Genomic DNA, 24125 nt, shown 5'->3' with positions numbered 1-24125 from the left:
AATTTTAAAAATTGATTTCTTTTATTAAGTTTCTGAGATTCAAATTTTGAATTTATTAAATAGATGTTGTGTGTTATATGTTATAATCAATTACTTGCTTAATTTTAAAAACTGGTTACTTCTATTAAGTTTTTTAAGATTCAAATTTTGAATTTTTAAATAAATATTGTGTGATATATGTTACAATCAATTACTTGCTTAATTTTGAAAACTGATTACTTTTATTAAGTTTCAAAGATTCAAATTTTGAATTTTTTAAATAAATATTGCGTGATATATGTTACAATCAATTACTTGCTTAACTTGGAAAATTGATTACTTTTATTAACATTCCAAGATTCAAATTTTGATTTTTTAAATGAATGTTGTTAATTATAACAGATTTATTTGTTCAAATATGTTATAAATATCATGTAATTTTCTTTTATTGTTCATAAATGATTTTTAATATATATATAATTCGTGAATTTAAGTGTTTTGTTTTAGTGGAGACTGATAGAAATTGAGTACCATTTCTTGGGTCAAGTCTTAGGGCTTGTTCAATGACTTTTAATATTTTGAGTGTCATTTTTGGGAGGCCATAATTGATGGCATAATTGTCCCTTTAAGAAGTATTTTGATGTTGTAGTTGATGACTAGTAAATATTAGCATATTATTTTATTGATAATTATTAGAGTATATTTCCTCAAAAAATAAATAAATTATTAGAGTATATATAATTTATTGTATTAAATTATATTTAACGCTTGTTGGCTCTAACTTATTATATATATATATATATATATATATATATATCAAATATTTTCATATATATATATATATATATATATATCTCTAGTGAGTTTATATTATTTCTTATGGAATATTTATTTTAATATATCTATATTTTAATGTCAGTATTTTGAAATTTAGAGATTAAATACTAATAATATATTTTTTTATTATATGATTTTCTTAAAGAGTGTGATTAATTATTTTGTTTATTTTCCTAACAAAAATATGAAATCTTTTGTTAATGTTATTTGTTTTCACAAGAAAATATTAGTATGAATAATGATTTTTTTATTATTTGTGTGTCGGTTAGACATTATATTTTTTCATAATTGCCTCATATTTTATAAGTTCTATTATTCTTATTGTTGAATAAGATATTATATTTTTTTTGTCTGGAATTATATGTTATAATTGGATATATTTTTTCCCATATTATACATACTTTCTACTTAAATTATTATTCTTATGTTTGTCTTTGTTTGCTTTGATTTTCAGGATCATAGATAGAGACTTTGTGGGTTTTTTTATTCAGATTTTAAAATCTTAGTATCTAAACGTCTAGAGATATTTTGCGTATCTTTGGGTTAGATGATAAATTTTGTTGGATGAAAAGAATCCCTTATGCGACTATTGTATTTGTGTATCTTTCGGTTAGATAATAAATTTTGTTGGACTAAAAAAATCGCTGATTCGACTATTGTATCTATGATAATATACTGTAATATATATGACAAATAAAGCGAAAGCTCGTGAGTTCGCAATTTTTCGTGCAAGAGAGGAAGAGTTTGAAGAAAACAAAAAAGGCCCCTCCTGTACTAGATTCCAACCTCCTATAGTAGGCGATACAGGAACATAAATAAATCTACTGGGCTATGGAGCTAGATGGAACCACAATCATACCATCCCAATCCCCATCAAGGTAATTTTAAAGGATATTTATTATCACTTCCCTTATTGATTCTTACAACCATCTCGAATATGAAATCATGGGTTTCTTACAATATTCCTTGTATCTCTTTGTAAGTGATTGTTCTGATATGTAAACTATGGATCATCTTGCATGATTATGGCTACATGGGCCTCCATGGAACTGCATGTGGATGTCAATTTTATTGTTCTTGTTTTTTGTTGTTCAATTTGCATGAAGTTTGAGTTCTGTTTTAGAATATAAAAAGCTAATGTACTTTTTAACTGTTTCATTGGTTTTATTATAACAGGATTAGAGTAATACTGTTGTTTTAAGAAAAGTCATTAGTGATGACATTTCTGGGGTCCACTGAATTTGGCCATGTGTCTGATTTACTTATCATTTTTGACTTGTTAACTTGTGCAAAGAACTTGAGAAGCTATGTTTAAGACTTTTTAAGTACTGTATGTGGTTTAAATTAACATTAAGTTTTTGTTTCTATGTGCTACATGTTTAGGTGTTGACTCATATGTTTCTATCATGTGAATCCGTGAATGAACATAGGCTTGCACATGTGAACCAAATTAATTGAACCATTATATCTCATCGTAAATAGGGTATGAGGAGACTGAAATGTACGCAGACCTTTGTTCCTCGCAGATCTTTGTTCCTCCGCTCTTGTCCTGGGAGGGAAGTTGTTGTTATTGTATAGTCTTGCACATATAATCTATTTAATGCTGGAAGCTTGGTTATTGTGTTTGATTATAATGTTATTTTTTTTTATCTGATAACTTTATGACAAATCTTTTGTAAGATTGATGTATAATATTGTAGTAATACTACAGTATTTTGAAACTATTTTGCTGATTCTTGCCTGGCATATTTGATGGCAGCATTCATTTGGTGTATTTATTATTTAGAGTGGAGCAGCTTCAGAGCAATTACATCATTGTAGTTATTTTATTGGAATCATAGCCTTGGCCATCCTCTGAACAATTTATGGATTGTACGATTATTGACTCTCAACTTACACAGAGTGCGTGTTTTGGTCAATCAAACAGAGTGGATTCTTCGCTGAGGAGACGTTCTCTCCCTCAACTTGGCGATGATACAGATAGCGAGTCTGTTTCAGAGGCAGGTGATATAGGAGATCGAGCACTTTCGAGCAAGCGTTACAGCGGAAGTGGTAGAATACACTTTTTGGAGGACAATGTCTCAAATAATAATTTTGTTCTTCCAGTCCAACAGGAGGCGGTGGTGCACCTTGGCAGCAAAGAGCAAGTGAGTTTTCGGTTGAACTTCCGTCTTTTTCATTGTTCTGTGTATTCCGCTATGATTATCTTAGGATTGCTAGATCTCTAGCACCGACAAAGATTGGTGTGATGGAGATGGATTGAACTTTATTCAATCATAGTTCTACATCATAACATTGAATCATTTATATATACCCCTATCAAATGTATCCACCCGAGTCCTGACTTGTATCTGTCTGCAGGAAACTAAACCGGAGATGCCATGGTTATTGCAGTATATTTCTTGCCTTGTTCACCTTGCTGTTTGGGGAATCTTTGGGGTAATGTCACCAAACTATAAATCTCTTTAAAGTTGCAAGATGTGTGTATCTTATGATTATTTTTGTACCTTTAGTTTCCATCTGGATTGTAATGCTATGATCGTGCCTGTGCAGTCATCCATACTTAATTCTTGGGGCATTTACAGCTCCGTGTGTTATGTTTTTATAATTAGCTTTGACTTGATTATAAATCCATTCAAGATTTTTGTTTCTTCATGAAGAGTGGACATCAAATTATTGTAAAGAGTAGCTGCATACTGTTTTTTTTAGTGTGCTGATATATATTCTCTTACTTTTCTGGCATCTTGAAAGCAGTTTGTGAGAAACTAACCTTCTTATGTAATATTTGTAGGTTTTAACAAGGTATCTATTGCAGAAACTCTTTGGCCCTGGTATTGTTGGCGCCACAAGTGACCAGAGCTATATGTACCTTGACCTTCCATCTAATATGGTCTCTCCTTCCCTCCCTCTCTCTCCACACACGCCGAAATCCACTCGTGCACACACACAAATTATTATAAATACACCCACAGGTTCACATAAGAACTATGCTTGTATATTAAATTGTATTCCAAATTTGAAACCAGCAAGCATCTAAAGAATTCTCAAGTAGTTTATAGAAAGTGATCCAGAGACTGATTTCTAATCAAAAGTTAGACTTCGGTAACATAACATAGTCCACAGGAACAATATACAACTTAAGAATGTAACTATGCGAGATTAGATCTACTGCCCGAGTTTGCCCTATAATTTTTATCAATAAGTAAGTTTCACAAAATCAGGTAATACAATTTCTGGAAATTATTTAGTCTGCATTTAAAGAAGAGGTTGGTTTATTCAGCCCTCGCACATGCATTCACAACTTGTCTTTGGTCTCCATTTTGTGTAAATTGATACTCGGTACAGGTTAAATTCCAGCCTATCGATTGTTAAGTTTTGCTTTAATTATATATTAATGTATACTTTCTTGAGATGATTTGATCTATGCATACTGCAGGTTGGTTCATTCTTGATGGGCTGGTTGGGCGTTGTTTTTAAAGCCAACATATCCAAAGTCTCAGATCAGTTAGCTATTGGATTGACAACTGGTTACTTGGGAAGCCTGACAACATTCAGTGGTTGGAATCAGAAAATGCTTGACCTCAGTGTTGAAGGCCAATGGGTTTTTGTTGTGCTCGGCTATTTTATAGGTATATTATTGCAGTATTCTTTCGCAAGTATGGCCTAGGAAACATAATGCATTACTATGAACATTCATTTTTCAAGAAGTACTTCTTGACTTGTATTAGTTGGCAGGACTGTTTCTTGTTGCGTACTCAATTATTTTTGGGATAGAGACTGCTAAAGGATTCAAATGGATGCTCAAAAGATTAGCTTCACGTTCCAAAGGGGGAAACTTAAGTTCTAAATCAAACTCGATTGTGGATAACTACAAAATTCATGTGGCAGCATTGGTAATTCTTATACTTATACTGGCCCTCTTATGGTGCCTGAGTGGGGTTTTTGAGAAGAGAGAGTTTAGTAGTGGCAACAGTGCAGCTCAACTGTGGTTGGCCTGTATGGTTGGACCTTTCGGTGTGTGGATCAGATGGTTCTTAGCAAGGCTTAATGGGAGGGGTCTAGGGAAAAATGGCTCCTTGAAGTGGGTTCCTTTTGGTACGTTGATTGCAAATGTGTCTGCAGCTTGTATCATGGCAGTTCTGGCAGTACTTAAAAAAGTGGTGAGATTTCATTTGCTGCATTGTATATGTAGTTTACTCTATTCGTTGCATTGTTTTGACGTGGAATTCTTTTTTCTCTGTTCCTACTGTTTATATTTCGACTTGTGATAATATTATGCAGGGGAGTATCATAGTTGATGTCGATTGTTTTTGATTGCCTCACAGGTGAAAACCCAGAACTTTGATACAGTAGCATCAGGATTACAGTTTGGACTGATGGGATGCCTGAGCACAGTTTCAACTTTTATTGCCGAGCTCCATGCTATGAGACAGAGCGATCAGCCCTGGAGGGCATATGCTTATGCAGTAACTACAATTTGTATATCCTTCTCCATGGGTACCCTAATATACTCTGTGCCTGTTTGGATTAAGGGATATGACTAAGTGGCTTATCATTGAGATGTTATTTATAAATGAAAAGTAGTTTTTAGTTTATATATTTGATATTTTTTTATTTATAACTTATTGGGTATAAAATTGTTGATATAATAAAAAAATATTATAAATTATCTTTTAAAGCGGTCTTTTACATATTTGTAAAATAAAATTCAATAATAAAAATAAGTCACTGAAAAAAGTTAGCATTTTTCAACTTTTCTGGGGTTTACAAGCCAGAAGTTGACTTATAGATTCTTTACACAAACGAGTTAGGATTTTCAACTTTTCAAATTGTGATTCATAAATCGGAAATTGACTTATAAGTTTGTTACATAAAAGGTACAAGTTTATAAACCCAACCAAACACAACCTGTTTCTAACTTGCAAGTCCACAAATGGACTTTTAAGCCCAACTAAACGGCACCTAAAGTTGTTACTCTGCTTTCATTGCATCTTTTTATTCGTTTTTTTGCTTGAGCTTGGGTAAATAAATACAAGAATATAAATTACAGTAAATTTGAAAAAGACAGACATTAGCAACTTCTGCATTATCAATTTTTGCTTAACTTCACATTTTTCTTATTGAATTTTGAGTGATTCCGTCACAATATACAACACCTCGGTATACAAAGATTTGCCATGCAAGCGGCCTTCCAGCATAAAAGTAATAAAGGAAAACTACAGGAATGTGAAGAAATTGATGAAGTTGCCTGCAGAGCTGAGAGCCATACAAAGCAACCAAATAATGATCATTCATCCTTATTGACCAGCTTATCTACATTGCTTTCACCTAACAATGATCATTCACCCTTGCTGTTTTGCAAGGATCTTTGGTGATAAAAAGCTTGGTTGATGTGTTGAGGAAAGGAGCCTAGCCCACATCCTATCTGTTATCACAACCTTGTTTTGTTTCTCAGTAATACACTGCAAAATGCAGTTCAACAATTAGCCTTTGTTATTAACTACTGGATTTCTAAAGCCTCTGAGAAATTTATTCAGATTAATTTCAAGAAATTTAAGCCACGACTTACATGGAAGGGTATGTAAGCATGTCTGCCATTGACAGATGCAACTGTAAAGCCTGTGTGACCAGCCATTGCTCCGTGAACAGCACTTTGGGCTAGAAGCGTGCAATACACGTTGTCGGATGCATTGCTAGGAATAGCCCGGATCATGTAAGTAGGATCTGTCACACAACAAAGTTCATCAAGAGGAAGATCGATTATTTAGAGTACACCGCAATGTTTAGGAAAGGACTTTAGACTTCAGCACCGACCTATGTATTTGAGGTTGATGGTCGTCTTTTGCTGTCCAATCTTCTTTTGTTTGGAGAAGTGATCCTGAAATTTATAATACTCGATGTAATGTATATGGATTCAGGCCAGGGTCAAGTGTCTTATATTTTGTTAGATCCGCTTTATCTTAATCTTTTGTTTTGAGAAGTGATCCTGAAATTTATAATACTCGATGTAATGTATATGGATTCAGGCCAGGGTCAAGTGTCTTATATTTTGTTAGATCCGCTTTATCTTAATCTATGATTACCAATGACATATGTGCTCATCAGACAAATTCACTGATAGGAAAAACACTATAAAATGTGTATAAAATCAAGCTGGTGTTGAAATGCAGACCTTAATCTTTTGAGATATCCAAATTCCAACATCTTGTAGAAGGTTGTTTCCAGAAGCATCCCGCTGGTCAGTCGTTTTTAAACTTCCAGAAAGGAGTTCTTGTCCTGCACCTTCAGCTATGACAATAACCATATGCCCATTTTCTTTGAGCCGTTTTTCTATATATTCAAAGAGCCCACCCTTTCCTTCAAGATAAAACGGTGACTCTGGGATCAAACAACAGTCAACATCACGGCTAGCAAGAGTAGCATACATTGCAATAAACCCTGCACACAGTTCGAGTAATCTTATTGTCAACGTTACCCTGTTAGGTACAATTGATCAAAAATAATACAAGAGATAAATAAACCAGGATAATATGTTCTGTCATATTATGAAATATAATAAAGTAAAACAATGATAGAATACTATTTTTGTAATAAGAGCATATGATCTCAGGTCCGAGGACAATGAAGAAAAACACTTTAAAGCTATCTCATATCAGGATTCCAATGCTATTCAGAAGGACTTTATTTGTTGTTTTCTTTGTTTATTGACAGTGAACATAAATTCAGAGCAGCTGCATCTTAATATTGTTAATACTGACATAACAACAGAAACAAGAAACTAGAGTAAATGTTGAGTCAATTATACCGCTGTAGCGACCCATCAACTTGACTAGCCCGATACCATTCTCAGTACTTTCAGCTTCAACATGTGCTGCATTTATAGCACGTTGAGCTTCCTCAACAGCACTATCAAAGCCAAAGGATTTATCAATAACCTGTTAAGAAAAAATTAGTATCACCTACTTAGAATTTGTACAGGAACAATAAAACTCAGTTATATGAAAACTACTAGAATCATGGCAAGCTAAAATGTGGATCCACGTCTCAAGTACATACTGGAATGTCATTATCAATGGTTTTTGGAATTCCAGCAACTGCAACTTTGAGACCACGCCTTCTAATCTCCTGCAAGTTAAATGGTGCAAATTTTTTGCTAATATTCAATAATTTTTTTGGACAGTAGTCTCTGCGTACCTCAAACAGTGAACAATATTCATTTGTAGATGAAATTTCACTTAATCAAGTTACCTCAAAAATCACTGCTGCCCCTTTTTGTGTTCCATCTCCTCCAATAATATAAACCTGATGCACATATGTTCATTGAATGAGAGATAATATAAAATAGTCAACAACCAACTACAAAAAATCTATACCCAGACTCAGGTAATATTTTCTGCAAACCTGATTAATTTTTCGATCCTGAATGCAATCGACTATTTTTTTGGTATCATGGCCACCACGGGATGTCCCAATTATGGTTCCACCCCGTTTATGTATGTTGTTGACAACCTTTGGGGTTAAAGGAATTGTGTTTCTGGAGTAGAAACCTCTGTATCCTCCCTACAGAGCCACCAAATCCGTTAGTTAATAGTGCCACCAGATCAATTATTTGTTTATAATGACTAGTAAAGAAAACAGTACCCAAAACAGAGTTAGCACTGATTTGAGTATAAGAAAAAACTAAAATGATTTCATCAGCGCCATCTTTTCGATTCTTACCCTGGTGGCTTGTGATATTAACTCTTAATTTTTGTGCTATTAAAGATTACAAATAGTTTAGCATATGTCATTTTACCCAGATTTATCACGCCAATACACCAGACTTCTACAGTAGCCTTAGGAATGTAATCCAAAAAATGTGGAACATCTTCAAACACGTAGCCATCATCACCGGCCACAATCTTCGGCGATGATTCCCCGATCGTCGCCGGAGAACATAGACTTAAAAAACCATTGCTCAAATTTGAAGTTGACGCCTTCATGTTGGAACTACCACGAGAAACCTCGCAACTATTCAACAACTCCATGTAAAAATGATCACACCAGCTCTAAACAAAACACTTATAAATTTCTCGTAAATTTCACAAACAGTTCTGTTCGTTTACAACCCTTCTAACTAAACTAAAATCAAAAAATAATCACACACTCATCAATTTTCTAGTAAATTTATTTTTTTCTCGTAAACGACTCTGTTCATTTACAACCCTCGTAATTAACTAAAACCAAAACATAGTCAAACCCTGATCAGTTTCTCAGAATACAATATTTTTTCTCGTAAACAGCTCGGTTCGTTTACGACTCTGATAAAAGTTGACCAATGGATCAAAAACTTGTAGGGTGGCACAACTGCAAAAGTTGTGTTAAGGTTGATGGAGTGGGGAATCAGCACGTGTTAGGTTGATCATGTTTGAATTCTCCTAGCTAACATGTTTTTGACGAAAGTGGTAATACAAGTACAGTGGTACATGTGTTGAGACCAAAGTGATGGAAGAGATTGAAAGAGGAAGGAGAGTGGAAAATGAAGTAAAGGGGTGTTTGGGAAAACAATGTTGTGCTGATTTTTTGTTTGGGAGTTGATGGTTGTGAGTTTGTGATGGTGGGTCTAGAAATTGGGAGCCATCTGAGCCATCAAAGTCATGTTCTGTGATATGGATATGTGAGGAGAAATTGGGAATAGGTAATGGAAGATGATGATTTTGGATATAGAATTAGTATTCTGATACTTTGGATATTCTCAGTATGCACAATTTATAATTTATGAGTTTAATGTGATTTATAACTTAACATGATTTATTGAGCTTATAATTTATGATTTACTATGATGATTTATGACAGTTTAAAAAATTAATTTGAGTAATTTTGACTTATTAGTAACTAACTTATGAGCTCAAAAAAATATAATAATAATAAAAAAAAAAATATGATGTATAAATAATTTATGTTTTATGAGTAATTTTTATAAAAAAAAATTCAAGTAAATTAATTCACTAAAAAAGTACATAAGACTTACCTCCGGTTTTAAGTTAGTTTACCACTTATTTGAGTTAGTTTTTGACTTATCACACCAACAAACATTTACGGTATATTAAAAATATTAATGTGTTTTCTAATTGATATTTTAATATATTACGGGGTAAATTGTTGAGTGACGGGATGGATGGGGACTGGAATACTTTTTTATATGTTTTTTTGGCGATAGTAAGTGATGTTTTTCGTTTTGGATATTTAATTAATTTTCTATAATTGATGATTTGAGGGGATGAATCAGCAGACATTTTGGTGGGATGAATAATGGAGTGGGAGGAATAATTTAATGTCCAAAATTGGACTCTGCCAAAAGTCTCAGCGAGTGTACCTAGAAATTGTTAGTATTGTTGTAAAATCAAATATTTGATATTTCCTTTTTTATACATTTTAAAATTAGAATAAAATTATAATATTTTTTATGACTATTAATAATGAAATTCGTGACGATATTTTGTAAAACTTTGGAAAGAGTTCTTTTTCAAAAATATGAGAATGCCGGGTCCTAAAAATTGATGTTGAGCTAAAAAAAATTATTCTGAAAAATTATTTTTAAATTTATCAAACAATTTTTTATATATTTTTTAGCAAACAACGACTGTTTCTATATATAGCAACAACAATACAACAGTTCCCATATATAGCATGCGTCTATATGGCATTCATTTTATCCCTAATAATTATTTACATCTTTTATAAATAAATATATATAAACAATCTCAAATACGAAATAAATCTGATTACAAATTTAATCTAATCTAGGAACTTGTATGAATTTAATTTAATGATTCTAAATTTCATCGTATAAGTAAAATATACTCACCTACACCTGTTCTCACTTAATGTCTTTCATTTTTTTTTTTTGACAAATATGGCTTATAGCCTATCTGTTCTATGAAACTCTCGGGGTGAGCCAGGGTCGAACCCATGACCTGGGACGACAGAGGATAAGCTCTTTACCACTGAGCTATCCAACCGTGCTCTAATGTCTTTCATTTTTAATTTAACTCGTTAAAACAGTCGGAATTTTTTGGGACGCGACTACAAATCTACAATGCATTTTTCTTCACTTCTCATGTACATTACCACATTTCGATGTGATTTAGAAGAAAATTCTTAAATTTTTAGTCTGTATTTTATAAAGATTTATATGAGAGTAAGACTGTCTGCATATATTTTAATAAATTTTAGTCGAGATCAAATTCAAATTCTTGACACAGATCAAAATATATAAAATTATAATTTCTTCTACAAAAGAATTTATCACCCTCTTCATTTGTTCTACAAGTCACTTATTTTCAGCATTTTCGAATCATATAATAAATATGGATGTTATATATATTTTCGTTTTTGAATAAGACATATAGTTATAATTTCAATTTATAAAACAAAATTTAAAAATTAATCACTTTTACTGTATAGTATCCGCAGATAAGCCTCACCTCAAAATTTTTAAAAAAGTCCTCACAAGTTTCTTCCTTTTCCCTAACCATCGTGAGGGGCTTCCATCGGTTTCATTGGTAGAAAGTCCAAATCAGTTATATTCTTTGTTTTGTTCTTATTTTTCAATAATACTTTTCCCGTAAAGATTTTTATCTTTCAAGATTTTATTTTTGTTTGATAAAATTTTTTTGGGTGAGTTTTGTTCTCAATTTATTTGGATTTTGTTTATTCTCTTCTTGTGAGAACTTGGTGTGTTTCTTGATGTGTTTTGGTGTGATTCAATATCTAAGACGTTATATCTGTCTTATATCTGCCGGATTTTGAAGGGATTGATTCAATGATAAGGGTTTATATAGGATTACACTTACGATCGATAGTTCAAACTGATTTTTGGCGATACATGTACATATATCAATTTCAACAAATCGCTTGATTTTGTCTTTACAAAGACTAGATTAATCAGTGATATAATATGTTTTATGTTTGTTTGACTCGATTGTTTTTGTATATGTGATATGACTTTTCATTATTGGATTAATATTTTTTTTTTCAAAAACTTTTGCTATATATGGTCAACACATGAAAATATATGTGCCAAAAATTGAACCTCGCCTCTAAACAAAATTGTCGGATTATAATTTCTTTTTAATTTTAAAATGATATTGTTACTTTTTATTAAATTTTTTAGGCTTATCCATTTCTGGCTTTCTGCATAAAGAAGTTTCTCAAAAACATTAAAAATTATCTCAATTTTCATCAGTGTATTATTTCAAATATGGTAATAATAAATTGTTTTCGATGAAAAGGATAGGGCCATGCCTGGGATAGATCGCTTGTGTCACAGCTCACGGGTGCGTTATCTGATATGCTGGGTGTAATAAATTAAAGTTGCCATGAGGATTGTGGCCTCAAGCTTCATGCATTGGCTGCTTGCTTTTTTCTATACTTTTTAAATCTTTCTATTTATGTTTATTTAATTGCCTTATTGGGGTGCATATTATAGTATGGTACTGATGTGGAGAGGCTCAGGAACAGGCCGAGGGAAGTCCCTTTGAAAGATTTTAAAATGCTCTTAATTTATTGGGCTCATGAAAAAGTAAAGATAAAAATTCTTATTATTTGCCAATGCATCACTTATGTTAATTATCTGTTTTGATTTGTTCTTTTTTCCTCTCCGTAGGACAAGGCGATAAAAAATATAAGGGCTCAAAACTTTGTAAGTGAAACACATACCGCCGGGTCTAGGAGTTTTGCCCAAGTCTACCACAAATTGGCATGTCGGCAATTAGCCTCGCTCTTGGTCATAGAAGTTTTGACCAAAAGTTTTAGAAATTAATCTGTCTAAAAAATGAAATTTGGTATAATTTGGCTAATTGTTTTGTAAAATCAATAGTGATATAGATTTAGGCAATTTATTGGTAGCTAATATGCCTAAGTTTTGTTGGTGACTGAGAAGTGCCAGTTTTAAGTACTCATTGTGGTGTTGTAATGTTTTTGCCTTCTTTTTTACTGATTGTGGTATTGTTGTTTTATATGCAAGGCAATTGCTAGGGACCAGGCGGCTGAACTGGATGAACCACCACCACCAATATCAAATGCTGAGATTTATGTGAAAACACAAAAAAGAGACTCTAAACAAAAGTATAAGCTACCTACTGTTGCGGTTGAAAAAAAGATTGTGAGTTTTGTATTAGTATATATATGTAAAATGTAACATGTGCCATTCCTTTTATATAGTGTCTATTTTTATATCCATACTGATGTTCTTTAGTAAGATTGTAATATTGTTTAACATCTCTTATTGTAGGAAGATGTTGAAAAACTTCTTGACAAGGGAACCGTTGACGATGCTAATAAACTTGTATATGGTGACAAGAAACACAGCCGCTCGTACCTAGTAGGTAGACTTATTCAGATTAGAGAAGCAAAAGAGAAATCCGTGTCACACACTAAGACTACTATCTCGGATCAGTACTTGGCAAGTTTGACTGAAAAGATCCGAGATCAACTTACTCAAAAGATGGAAGAAAAAATGGATCAGAAGATTCGGGAGAATGTCAGGCGATGGTGTCCAAGTTGGCAGAAAAGAATCCAGACCTCAAGATTGATATTGAAGACCTCAGTGTCGAGCCGACGTATGATGCCTCTGCAAGTGCAGCGAACACAGCCAACACGGAGACTGCTTGATGTGATGTGTGATGTACTTAGATACTCTTATCGTATTTTGCAAATTTTAACTTGTAATGTAATCATGACGTAAGAATTTTATGAATTTGAACTGCTATTTGTGTTGGATGGTTGAATTATGATTGTTGAAAAACTTGGATGAATGGTTTATGGTTGAATTAGAATTTCTAATTGGTTGGCTTGATTTGTTTTGGGATGTTACATTTTAGATATAAACATGTCAAAATTTTATCAATATAGGTGTTGCCATATTTAATAAGAAAATGTTCTTGAAACCTGATTAGTTTTAGCAAACAAGTGTTATCATAGCATGATAAGTGTTGGCAAAGACATTTTACTGTTAAATCAAATCATGTTGCTGAGAGTGAGTAATATGTTGCTATTAGATTAATGGCAACAACAACCTTGTGTTGCTAAAAAATGAATTGTGTTGCCATAGATTCTATGGCAACACCCTCTTTGGTGTTGCTATTAGAAACAAAATGTAGTCATAGGGACCTAACACCGCATTTTTTGGGTGTTGCCATAGCTTGTTAAAATATGTTGGCTACGCTCTATGGCTACAAGGCGATATCCAACACCCACTATTTTGACAAAAATGTTGCCTTAAACCTTATAGTTACTTTTTTACACAGTTTTAACGCTTTTTTGGGTGTTTCTATAGGCCATATATGGCGTAGTGACGGGTCGAACTCGAGTTCGAGTCAAAATCGAGTCAAGTCGAGTCAGACATCTAAAAAGCTCGGATCGACTCGTTAAGCTTATCGAACAACTTTGGTTGTTCAAACTCGAGCTCGTTAACGAGCTGAGCCGAACCGAGTCGAGCTTCTTACCGAGTCGAGCCAAGTTTCTTAACGACCAGCTCGGTTCGTTTACAGCTCTATCTATAGCTATCCTCAGGTAACCCTGAAAGGATAAGAAAATGACAAAGTAAGAGTGAGCCAAAAATGCTCAGCAAGTATTATATTTTAGTTTCCAGGAATCAACAAAATCAAAGTAATTATGTCAAAAGAAATCACTGGAAATACATTAGCCTTCATTGACTAATCCGAACTTTCTAAATCATTTCATAATTGATTACCTGCTTTGTCTTGTACTTTGAAGTTTCAAAACATTGAAGGCCGTTAATGGCGATCAACAATAAATTAGACTGGACACTAGAAATATCAAATTAACTGCACCCACTGATCAATCGGGATATAATACAGACCTATGCCCCTCTGCATAGACTCACCATCACATGGGATACCCATGGCACACATTGGCCTTAATATCATAAAACGGGATCAGTCTATTCTGACCCATCTTATACATTTGACCAGCCCTCTCTGGCCAATCGTCTAGTTCACAGACTACAAAACCATTGGTATGTTCAAACACTGAACCAATATCATAATCCACTCCTACTATGAAAGCAGGGTTTTAAGTAAAACATGATGTAATGATGCGGTTCGATTCAAACTTACCAAAATTTTGATTCGTAAATTAAATTTCAGGGTTCGCAAACAACCTGAAACAATAGGTGTCTACTTAAGATCAATAATTTATAAGGAAAGAACATGAATAAAGAAAGAGAACATGAGCAAAGAATACTGGCATAATCAAGGTTTATTATAGCGAAATATAGAACATTTAACTATTTCGAACATAGAATAGGGACATTTAACTATTCCGAACATAGAATAGGGAGAAACACTTGCCTCAATTGATCGCCTCTCTGATCCTTAATCATTATTTGAATAATCCCTCTTGGATCGACTGCGGTCTACCTGAATCTTAACAATAGACTATCTGTTCTGAACTTGACATTCACTAGGATCTGCTCAGACCATCTCCAAGTCTACTCAACTCTATAGAATAAGAGAGACTAATTTAATAAAATAACTAGAAATCAGTTGACGTAGTTACACGTCTAAACATTGATCATCTACCCATACATTAACCCCTTATGCAATTAGATATGATTTACTTACAATTATTATTCTACATGTATGTGTGTAAACATGTAATGCAAATAAGCACATAAGCATATAAGCATATAAGACACACTTAAGACTGTTCAGTTCGTTAAACGATTCGTTTTGGTATGTTCGTCTTCGAAATCGGATCCAAACTCGCAATTCTGGTACAGTTGTGACTCACCGAACAAGCTTGTAGAATATTCATCCCTTGACTCGAAAAGAAACTCGAGTTCGGAAATATTTTTAAAAGATCCGTCTCATTTTTCTGTTTCCAACGCAACTCGTCTCGTCTCGTTTGGACTTACGGTTCAAAAGTTATGATTAAATCAAGAGGTAATTGCATATCGCACCCCCTAACTATCGTTCAAAAATGATATTGTACCCATACTTTGAGAAACTCAATTCACACCCCTTATCTCTTAAATCAATTATTAAAACTAAATTTAATTGATTACCGAATCTATATACTTCTTAAAGCATGAGTATTTTTTAAGGTTGATATGGTAATTTCACATGCTCTTGGAACAACCCATTAAGCTTCCGGTTCGACCCAGTATCTTCATTATTCAAATTAACACTATGATATCAAATTTCGGATCTTCATGTGACCCGAACCAGATTAGATTGGAGCTACAGCATCTTCCAACCATATCCGAATTTGAAAATAACATTGAATATATTTCCGTCAATCATGCCACTCCATTACGCTTAATTATCTCAATCAATCATGATAGTTAATCATAACAAATCCTTGCTTAATTATCTCAATCAATCTCTTCCACTTCCATTACGCTCTATGCTATTTTTTAATTTAAAATTCTTATAATCCGTTTGCATCTGTAATCATTTGGGGGGTGTATTGGATTAGGATTTCATGAGATTTTTTTTGGATTCCTGAAATCTGAGAGTATTCGATTGGGATTTGAAAAAATGCTTTAAAATCTACAGGTATTCGATTGGGATTTGAAAAAATGCTTTAAAATCCACAGGTATTCGATTGGGATTTGAAAAAATGCTTTAAAATCTGCAGGTATTCGATTGGGATTCTTAAAAATCAATCAAAATCTCGAGGTATCCAAATATTCATGTATTTTATTGCATTGCTGATTTTGAAGCATTTGGAGAAGATTTTATATGTATAATTTGCATCATCAAATCAGGCATCAGGAGGTGAGATTTCGTTGCATTGACAAATTAAAAGGATTTCTAATCAAAAGAAAAAATAAAATCAAAGTAAAGAATCACTATATATATATCATATGCTTCTCATCACTTTCACTACGGGCTTTTCAACGGCTTTCACTATCTCTTCACCGGCTTTCTTCTCTACAGGTACATGTAAATACCCTACTATCATATCATATGATCGTGTATTTTTGTATGCTTTTCGTATATATTTGTTATAAATAACCCTCATATACATGTTTGTCTATTTGTTTGGTATTGTTGATAATGCACTAGTGTTATGGATGATGTACAAGATGATGTACAAATTGTTAAAAAACGAAAAGGTTATGGTCAATGGACTCAGGAAGAGAGCAAAGCGCTACTAGAAATTATGGTTGATGCCGCCAATCGAGGATGGCGTGACAATAGCGGTGTCTTTACTAAACAAATTGTGGAAGATAGAATTCTTCCTGCGCTTAACGCAAAACTTGGCTGTAATAAAACTTATAACCATTATTATAGTCGACTAAAATGGTTTAAAGGCCGATGGATCGCTTATTCAACTCTTTTGAAGTTTAATTCTGGTTTTGGTTATGACTCAATTTCAAAGAAGTTTACCGCTCCCAATGAAGTATGGGATGACTACCTAAAGGTGAATCCACATCTCATATCTATATTTATATAAGCATGATAGTAGGCCAACAATTTTGAGTAACATTGTTATTTTGGACAGGCTCATCCAAAAGATAAAAGCTTGCGCGATGGGGTATCTGATGATTACGAGGACTTACAAATTGCTGTTGGAGGCGGTGTCGCAATTGGTAAAAATTCGATCGGATTGGGTAATGCTACGGATGCAAGGACATTACAAGCTAGTGAAGTGCAAGACACGTGCATTGATGACTTGACTTATGATCTTGAGGAGTTTGAACAAAACAATTCGCCACTGACGGGTTCTCCTGAAGTTTTATGAGATGGTTAAGTATTTACTGATGATTATTGATGCAATTTTGAATGTCTTGAGAAATTATTTAAGCATGATACATGAACCTATCCACCGTTCTCTTACACGACGGCCAGTAACGAGACTCGGGTATCATTTTGTAAATAATTTGATGAAGGAAGATCCACATAATTTTCGTGAATTACATCGAATGTATCCTAATGTCTTTCTCAAGCTGTGTAATATCATAAGAGAAGGAGCTTCTTTGGAAGATACAAGATTTGTATCTGTTGAAGAAATGGTAGCTACCTTTCTACTAATTGTGGGACACAATGATCGCTATTGTAATGTTAGGCAAAGGTTTAATCGCTCACACTTTGCAACCAGTACAAATTTTAATAAAGTTCTGAAGGCTTTGAACACTATAGCACCACAATTGATGGTAAAGCCTGGAGGTGTTTCTCCTAAAATTTCAGAGAGTACAAGATTTTATCCTTATTTTAAGGTATTATTTTAATTGTAATCTATTAGTCTAACCATGATTTGATTTGATTTCGAAACTCTAATTTTTTCTTTGAAAAATATTTTTTTAGGACTGTGTTGGTGCTGTTGATGGAACTCATATCCCAGCTATGGTACGAGGTCGGGAAATAAGTAGCTACCGTAATCGGCATGGTTTTAATTCTCAAAATGTTTTAGCTGCTTGCAAATTTGATTAGGAATTTATATACGTTCTTAGTGGGTGGGAAGGTTCCGCACATGATTCAAAATTGTTAAATGATGCATTATCAAGAAGAAATGGGCTTGAACTTCCCCAAGGTATATATATACATCATTATTCGTTGGTCTAATATAGATAATGTTTAATTTATTATATATCTCAGGCTTATTTATTATAAACTTTATTTCCAAGAAAATATTTTCTTGTGGATTGTGGATTTGCTAATCGTCGTCAGTTTTTAGCTCCTCTGCGTGGTTTCCGATATCATCTAAAAGATTTTGATGGTGAAGGCCGTCATCCAAGAAATGCAAATGAGCTTTTTAATCTTCGTCATTCATCTCTAAGAAATGTGGATAGAGAATTTTTGGTGTATTCAAGTCAAGATTCACGATATTTAAAGTTGCAGCTCCATTTTCATTTCAAACACAAGCAGAGTTGGTATTAGCTTGTGCCGGATTACATAACTTTCTTCGAAAAGAATGCCGCTCTGATGAATTTCCGGTTGAAAGTACAGATGACCAATTTTCGGACATGGATGATCATGTTTATGAACCAAATCTTTTAAGTCAACAACAACAACGGGAAGAAGCTAATAACTGGAGAGCTACCATTGCAAATGCGATGTGGAATAATAGACCAAGAAACACCACTACAAACGAGGAGGAAGGGAATAACAAGGAGGAAGGGGATAACGAGGAGGAGAATGATGAAGAACACATGCACTTATGAGTAACTTAGATATTTATTCTCTTATTAAATATTATTTTTAATAGCATTTTCTAATATAAATGGTTTTTTTTAAAAGACAAGTATGTCTTTTTATAATAAAATATTATATTTTATATTATTATTATTCTGTACATATATGAATGTCATGTGTATTCAATTAAATTATTTTGAATTCTTGAAATAAATAAGTATTCAATTGGGATTTAAAAAAAAAGAATTCAATAAAAGGCGGAAAATCTCATAGAATCTCATAGAATCCACATATTAAAATCCAACAGAATCCACGTAGAATGAAAAAGAATCCACATGAAATTCATATAAAATGAAAAAGAATCCATGGATTTTAAAAATCCCATAGAATCCATGTGCTATCAAGAATCCAAAAAAATCTATTAAAATCCTAATCCAATACACCCCCCTTGATCATTTTTTCTCTCTCGATTTTCATAGTGTTTGGTAGTAACATTTGTTTTATATTGCAGTGATAACGGTGGGCGTGTTTTTTTAGCATGGAGACGGATTCAACGTCGTCAACAGCTTTTGCAGTCCTTTCAATGGTAGGTTATGTTGCAGCATCGAAATCCTCGATTATAATCGTAAAATGTTGTTTTTACAGGTGCCAAAAGGAAGGGACGTGGTCCAAGTGTTGAGACAATTTTCAAGAATAAAAAAAAGCACATGCACCAGGTATTTGATGGTTTGTTCGACAACATCCACGGTTTGGTATATTTTAAGCTTTTAGCCAAAACATGTTGATAAATATGCTTTGTATTTTCCGGCTGTTATATTGTGAATGCAGATAAAAAGTCCTTCCTGATAGTGTTCGTGTTAATGACTCTAACAATGGAGATAACAGATGTCCAAATCTTCCATATGATAATCACAAAGAATGCGATCGTCCAAATGTTACATCTGTTAACTCTAGCTTAAGACGCCTGCCGCATAATATATTGTAGAGATCTACGCTAACACCTATTATGGTTTCTACTGGCTCCAACCGCGTCTTATGGCTTTTCAACCGCGTCTCTGATCTCGGACAGATTCTGAAACAGTGTTACTTTTCCTGGTTCCAATCTCAAACGGGTCTGAAGTTTGTTGTTTGAACGCTGCAGGTATCATAATCAGTACATTATTTTATATTTAGCGTGCTTGATAATTTGCTACAAAGAAAAGTTGAGATATCTGTCCTCACGATTTCTATTGATTTCAAGTTCCAGGAATTTGAGAAAAGGTTCGAACACTTTCGAGCAAATGAAAGATTTGTGTTGTGATATAGAACTTGGAACTATTTTTTTAACATCATTTTTAACTCTTCATGTTGGGATTTATGTCGTGCAAAAAATAATCTTAGTGTATTGTCTTTTAATTTTTTTGGATTCAATTTCTTTTGATTTTATTATAGTTTGTCATGTGTGATTTATAATTTATGGTTAGTATAATTCATAGGTCATAAAATGTTTGTTAGAATGCCTAAACTAAACTTCAATTCTTTGTGTTGTTTGATTCATTTAATATATTTTTTATTCCTAACATGTTAATCTCTTCAAACTCTATTTGTGTTTCAGATTAATGTTAAAAGAAATGAATGAAGATCTTAGAGTGAAATCGGTTCAAGCATCACAAAATAATTTCATAATTGATTTCCACACTAGAGTAAAGTTTCCATACACATTTATTTTCAAGATACAGCACTCTTGGTCTTGCTTTCTAGAAAGCCTTGGACGTGATTGTATTGTTGTTAACGTCTTCATGAAGAATCATTTGTGCGATATACAACAATTTGTAATAAGTTTGTGTCTTTTATTTAATAGGTATCTCATGTGGGACGCTCATTTGATTCACCTGATATTGGATTAAGGCAGCCACTTCGTGAAAGTTTGGAAAGCTGGAGAGGCTTTTATTTAAGTATACGACCTACACATAGGGGATTGTCGCTTAGCATTGGTCTATGTCAATTTTCAAATCTAGACTTTTTGTTATAATTTCAAATTAATGGAGTCTTTTTTACTCCACAATTTTAGCTCTTAATAAGGAAGTTTTTATATATATTATATTTTTAAATATTCGGATACATGGATCTAGACTATTATAGATCATATGCAAATAAGGAAGTCAAATTTTATTTAATTGCCACTGATTTTGACATTAATTACTAAAATGCTTTTCAATTTTATTTTTCCGGTTTCCATGTTCTTTGTATTCAATTTTCAAATCAAGACTTTTTGTCGTAATTTCAAATTAATAGAATATTTTTTCACTCCATCATTTTAGCTCTTGATAAGGAAGTTTTTAGATATTCGACTTTTTAAATTTTTGGATGCATGGGTCTAGCCTGCTATAACCCATATGTAAATAAGGAAAAATAGTTAAAATTTATTTGATTTAACTGATTTTGGCCGTTATTATTACAATCCTTTTTTGTATAATATATAGTGGTTTCCATATAAAAACATTCAATTTCCAAATCAAGACTTTTTGTTATAATTCATAATCAATGGTACACTTTTTAACACCACAATTTTAGCTCTTGATAATGAAGTTTTTATATATATATATATATATATATATATATATATATATATATATATATATATATATTTTTATATTTTCCGATACATGAGTATAGACTGCTATAACTCATAGCAAGTAAGGAAACGTAGTCAAATATAATTTGATTTCCACTTATTTTAGCATTTATTACTACAATATTTTTTCCTATAATTTGTGTTGTTTCTATTTTCATTATATTCAATTTTCAAATCGACTTTTTGTTATAATTTCCGATTAATGGAGTATTTTTTCACTCCACAATTTTAACTTCTGATTAGTAAGATTTTATATATTAGACTTCTTAAATTTTCGGATACATTAAATAAGGCTGTTATAACTCATATGCAAATAATAAACAAATGTTGTCAAATTTTATTTTATTTTATTGATTTGGAATTTATTAGTACAATTCTTATATGTGTTTTACATTGTAAAATTGGTAAATATGATAACAATTTATATGTTTTAAATGTGCAATGCATTTTCTAAAGTATAGCATTTATAAAATCAATTCGCACTCTATTTTTTTAGTTATTTATTAACATATCTCATAAATAATAATCGTACATGTATTAATTTTTTTCATCAAGCACCCTTATCATATCTTTAACATCAGCAACGTACGGATCGCCAAGAATATAACTCGAGTATTTTGACTCTTACATACGTTGCGTTTCATAACTTATATCTCATATCATACTGTTTGTTAATAAAATATGTATAGGTTAACTGGATAAAAAAAAAAATCATACCCGTGTGCGTAGCACGAACCAAAATGCTTTCAACATATTTTTGTTTAAATAAAAATTTGATAAATGAGCATATTTTCATTTACATAGCTTAACAATAAAAATTTTTACATACAGTTTATTATAATTTTTTGTTATTTTATTTAAGATACGAGAGGTCGCCGTCAGGCGACCCAGAGAAATTTTAATTATATAGTTATTACAATTTTCATGTCTTTTATAAATATTTTAGAAAAAATTACCTAATATATTTTATTATTTTTACTTATAAATTCATAATAGATTCATGAACTTATAAATTTTTATTTGAAACATGAAATATTATTATTATATTAAATATTTGCTTATATTAATGATACTAATGAAAAATATATTCCGTTATAAAATCAATAAAGAATATATTCCATTATAAATATTTATCACGCATATCTTTTTATTATCAATTTTCAATATATGCAATAATTTTAGCATATAGTTTTAGTAATGTAACTGAATTATGACTACACATGTATTCCTTTGTTTATGTATTCCTTTAAGATTAATTATTTTTTAACCTATTTATCAATTTTTATTAAGGACGGGAGGAAATTCTATCATCATCATATTCACCTTAATTTTATAATTAAGGAATGGATAGAAACTTTATAATCTACAAAATCAAGTTAAGTTTATAATTATTTATGTTTCTAACTACAAAGATTTATATAGTCCGTGTCATTATAATTTCTGTTGCATGATTTTATTTTTTTCAATCGACATTCGTATATATTATCTTTAACATCTACAACGTACTGATCGCCAATAACATAACTCGAGTATTTTGACTCTTACATATGTTGCCTTATAACTTATATCTAATATCATACTGTTTGTTAATAAAAAATGTATAGGTTAACTAGATAGAAAAACAAAAAATCATACCGTGTGCGTAGCACGGGCCAAAATGCTAACAAACACGTAAAATTTAATAACTTAAAACTCATAATAAATTGTTTGACTGTGCCGATTACCCGTTAGATTTGGGGTTAATCACGACGGAAAGTATAGGTTAAGTTGATAAAAAATCAGAGAGTCAATACCCGTGTGTGTAGCACGGGCAAAAAAAGCTTGTCAATTATAATATTCGAGTCATTTTTTTTGGCCAAGTTTATAGTAGATTTCATTAATAACATGAAAAAGACTCAATCGAGACAAACCCCCAATTGATCATGCGACCAGGTTGAAAAACAAATAGACAAACTAAATAATTTGCCGCTTTGTTTCCGGATTGCTTAACTGACTGAATTAAAATATTCTTAAAATTAAAAATGAAGATATTGGTTTCTCGTGCGATCCAGCCTGCATCTCCACTGAAAACAGTAACTTCACAATTGACCCTCACATTAATTCCATAGATAGCACAATGTTTAGAGGACTCAGTTGCAAAAACTGAGAGGGTCCTCATATTATGAACAAAAAATTTTGTGACAGCTGAGCACATGCGATTTTCACTACCCTTCCAAAAGCACCCCAGCTGCCGGACACCAGCTATAGACATGCCAGAAGTGTTGTTGATGCGAGATATCCAGATATCCCAATACACCGTAAAATTCTTTTTCAACACATCGCATAAAGCGAGATACATCACACAAAGAGAGACAATCAAACACATAGATAATAACTCAACCAAACGAAACGAAAAAAAAATCGAATTTTGGAACAAAACCCGATATTTATTGAAAGAAAGTTAAAAATAAATGGAAAATGTTGTGTGGATGAAAAGAAAGGATGGAGATAGAGATGAAGATGAATAGAAGGGGTGAAGAAGGAGATGTAAGGATTAGGGTTAAAGAAAT

At 32.3% G+C, this 24125-nt stretch overlaps 3 protein-coding genes across 3 annotated transcripts; 2 read left to right on the top strand and 1 right to left on the bottom strand.

Moving 5' to 3' along the window:
- The first annotated feature begins 2224 nt into the window (after positions 1 to 2224).
- On the top strand, positions 2225 to 5411 carry LOC108197188 (fluoride export protein 1). Its single transcript, XM_017364729.2, has 6 exons — positions 2225 to 2963; positions 3178 to 3255; positions 3608 to 3706; positions 4253 to 4445; positions 4552 to 4976; positions 5142 to 5411. Exons 1-6 carry the CDS (start codon positions 2682 to 2684, stop codon positions 5358 to 5360), a joined length of 1296 nt encoding a protein of 431 aa, XP_017220218.1. The 5' UTR covers positions 2225 to 2681; the 3' UTR covers positions 5361 to 5411.
- Positions 5412 to 5909: 498 nt separating this feature from the next.
- LOC108197963 (ATP-dependent 6-phosphofructokinase 3) lies at positions 5910 to 9482 on the bottom strand. The gene is made up of 9 exons (XM_017365698.2): positions 8586 to 9482; positions 8218 to 8376; positions 8065 to 8118; positions 7873 to 7941; positions 7622 to 7751; positions 6989 to 7254; positions 6631 to 6694; positions 6386 to 6540; positions 5910 to 6278 (listed from the first exon to the last, which is right to left on the bottom strand). Exons 1-9 carry the CDS (start codon positions 8841 to 8843, stop codon positions 6159 to 6161), a joined length of 1275 nt encoding a protein of 424 aa, XP_017221187.1. The 5' UTR covers positions 8844 to 9482; the 3' UTR covers positions 5910 to 6158.
- Positions 9483 to 16797: 7315 nt separating this feature from the next.
- Positions 16798 to 17571, top strand: LOC135148423 (uncharacterized protein At2g29880-like). The gene is made up of 2 exons (XM_064083630.1): positions 16798 to 17250; positions 17332 to 17571. The coding sequence occupies exons 1-2, from the start codon at positions 16897 to 16899 to the stop codon at positions 17569 to 17571; spliced, it is 594 nt and encodes a 197-aa protein (XP_063939700.1). The 5' UTR covers positions 16798 to 16896.
- The last annotated feature ends 6554 nt before the right edge of the window (positions 17572 to 24125 follow it).

The sequence above is a fragment of the Daucus carota genome, chromosome 8, assembly GCF_001625215.2.
Source record: "Daucus carota subsp. sativus chromosome 8, DH1 v3.0, whole genome shotgun sequence".
Lineage (NCBI taxonomy): Eukaryota > Viridiplantae > Streptophyta > Magnoliopsida > Apiales > Apiaceae > Daucus > Daucus carota.
The sequence above is the reverse complement of the archived record's forward strand: the minus strand, read 5'-3'. Positions and strand labels throughout refer to the sequence as shown.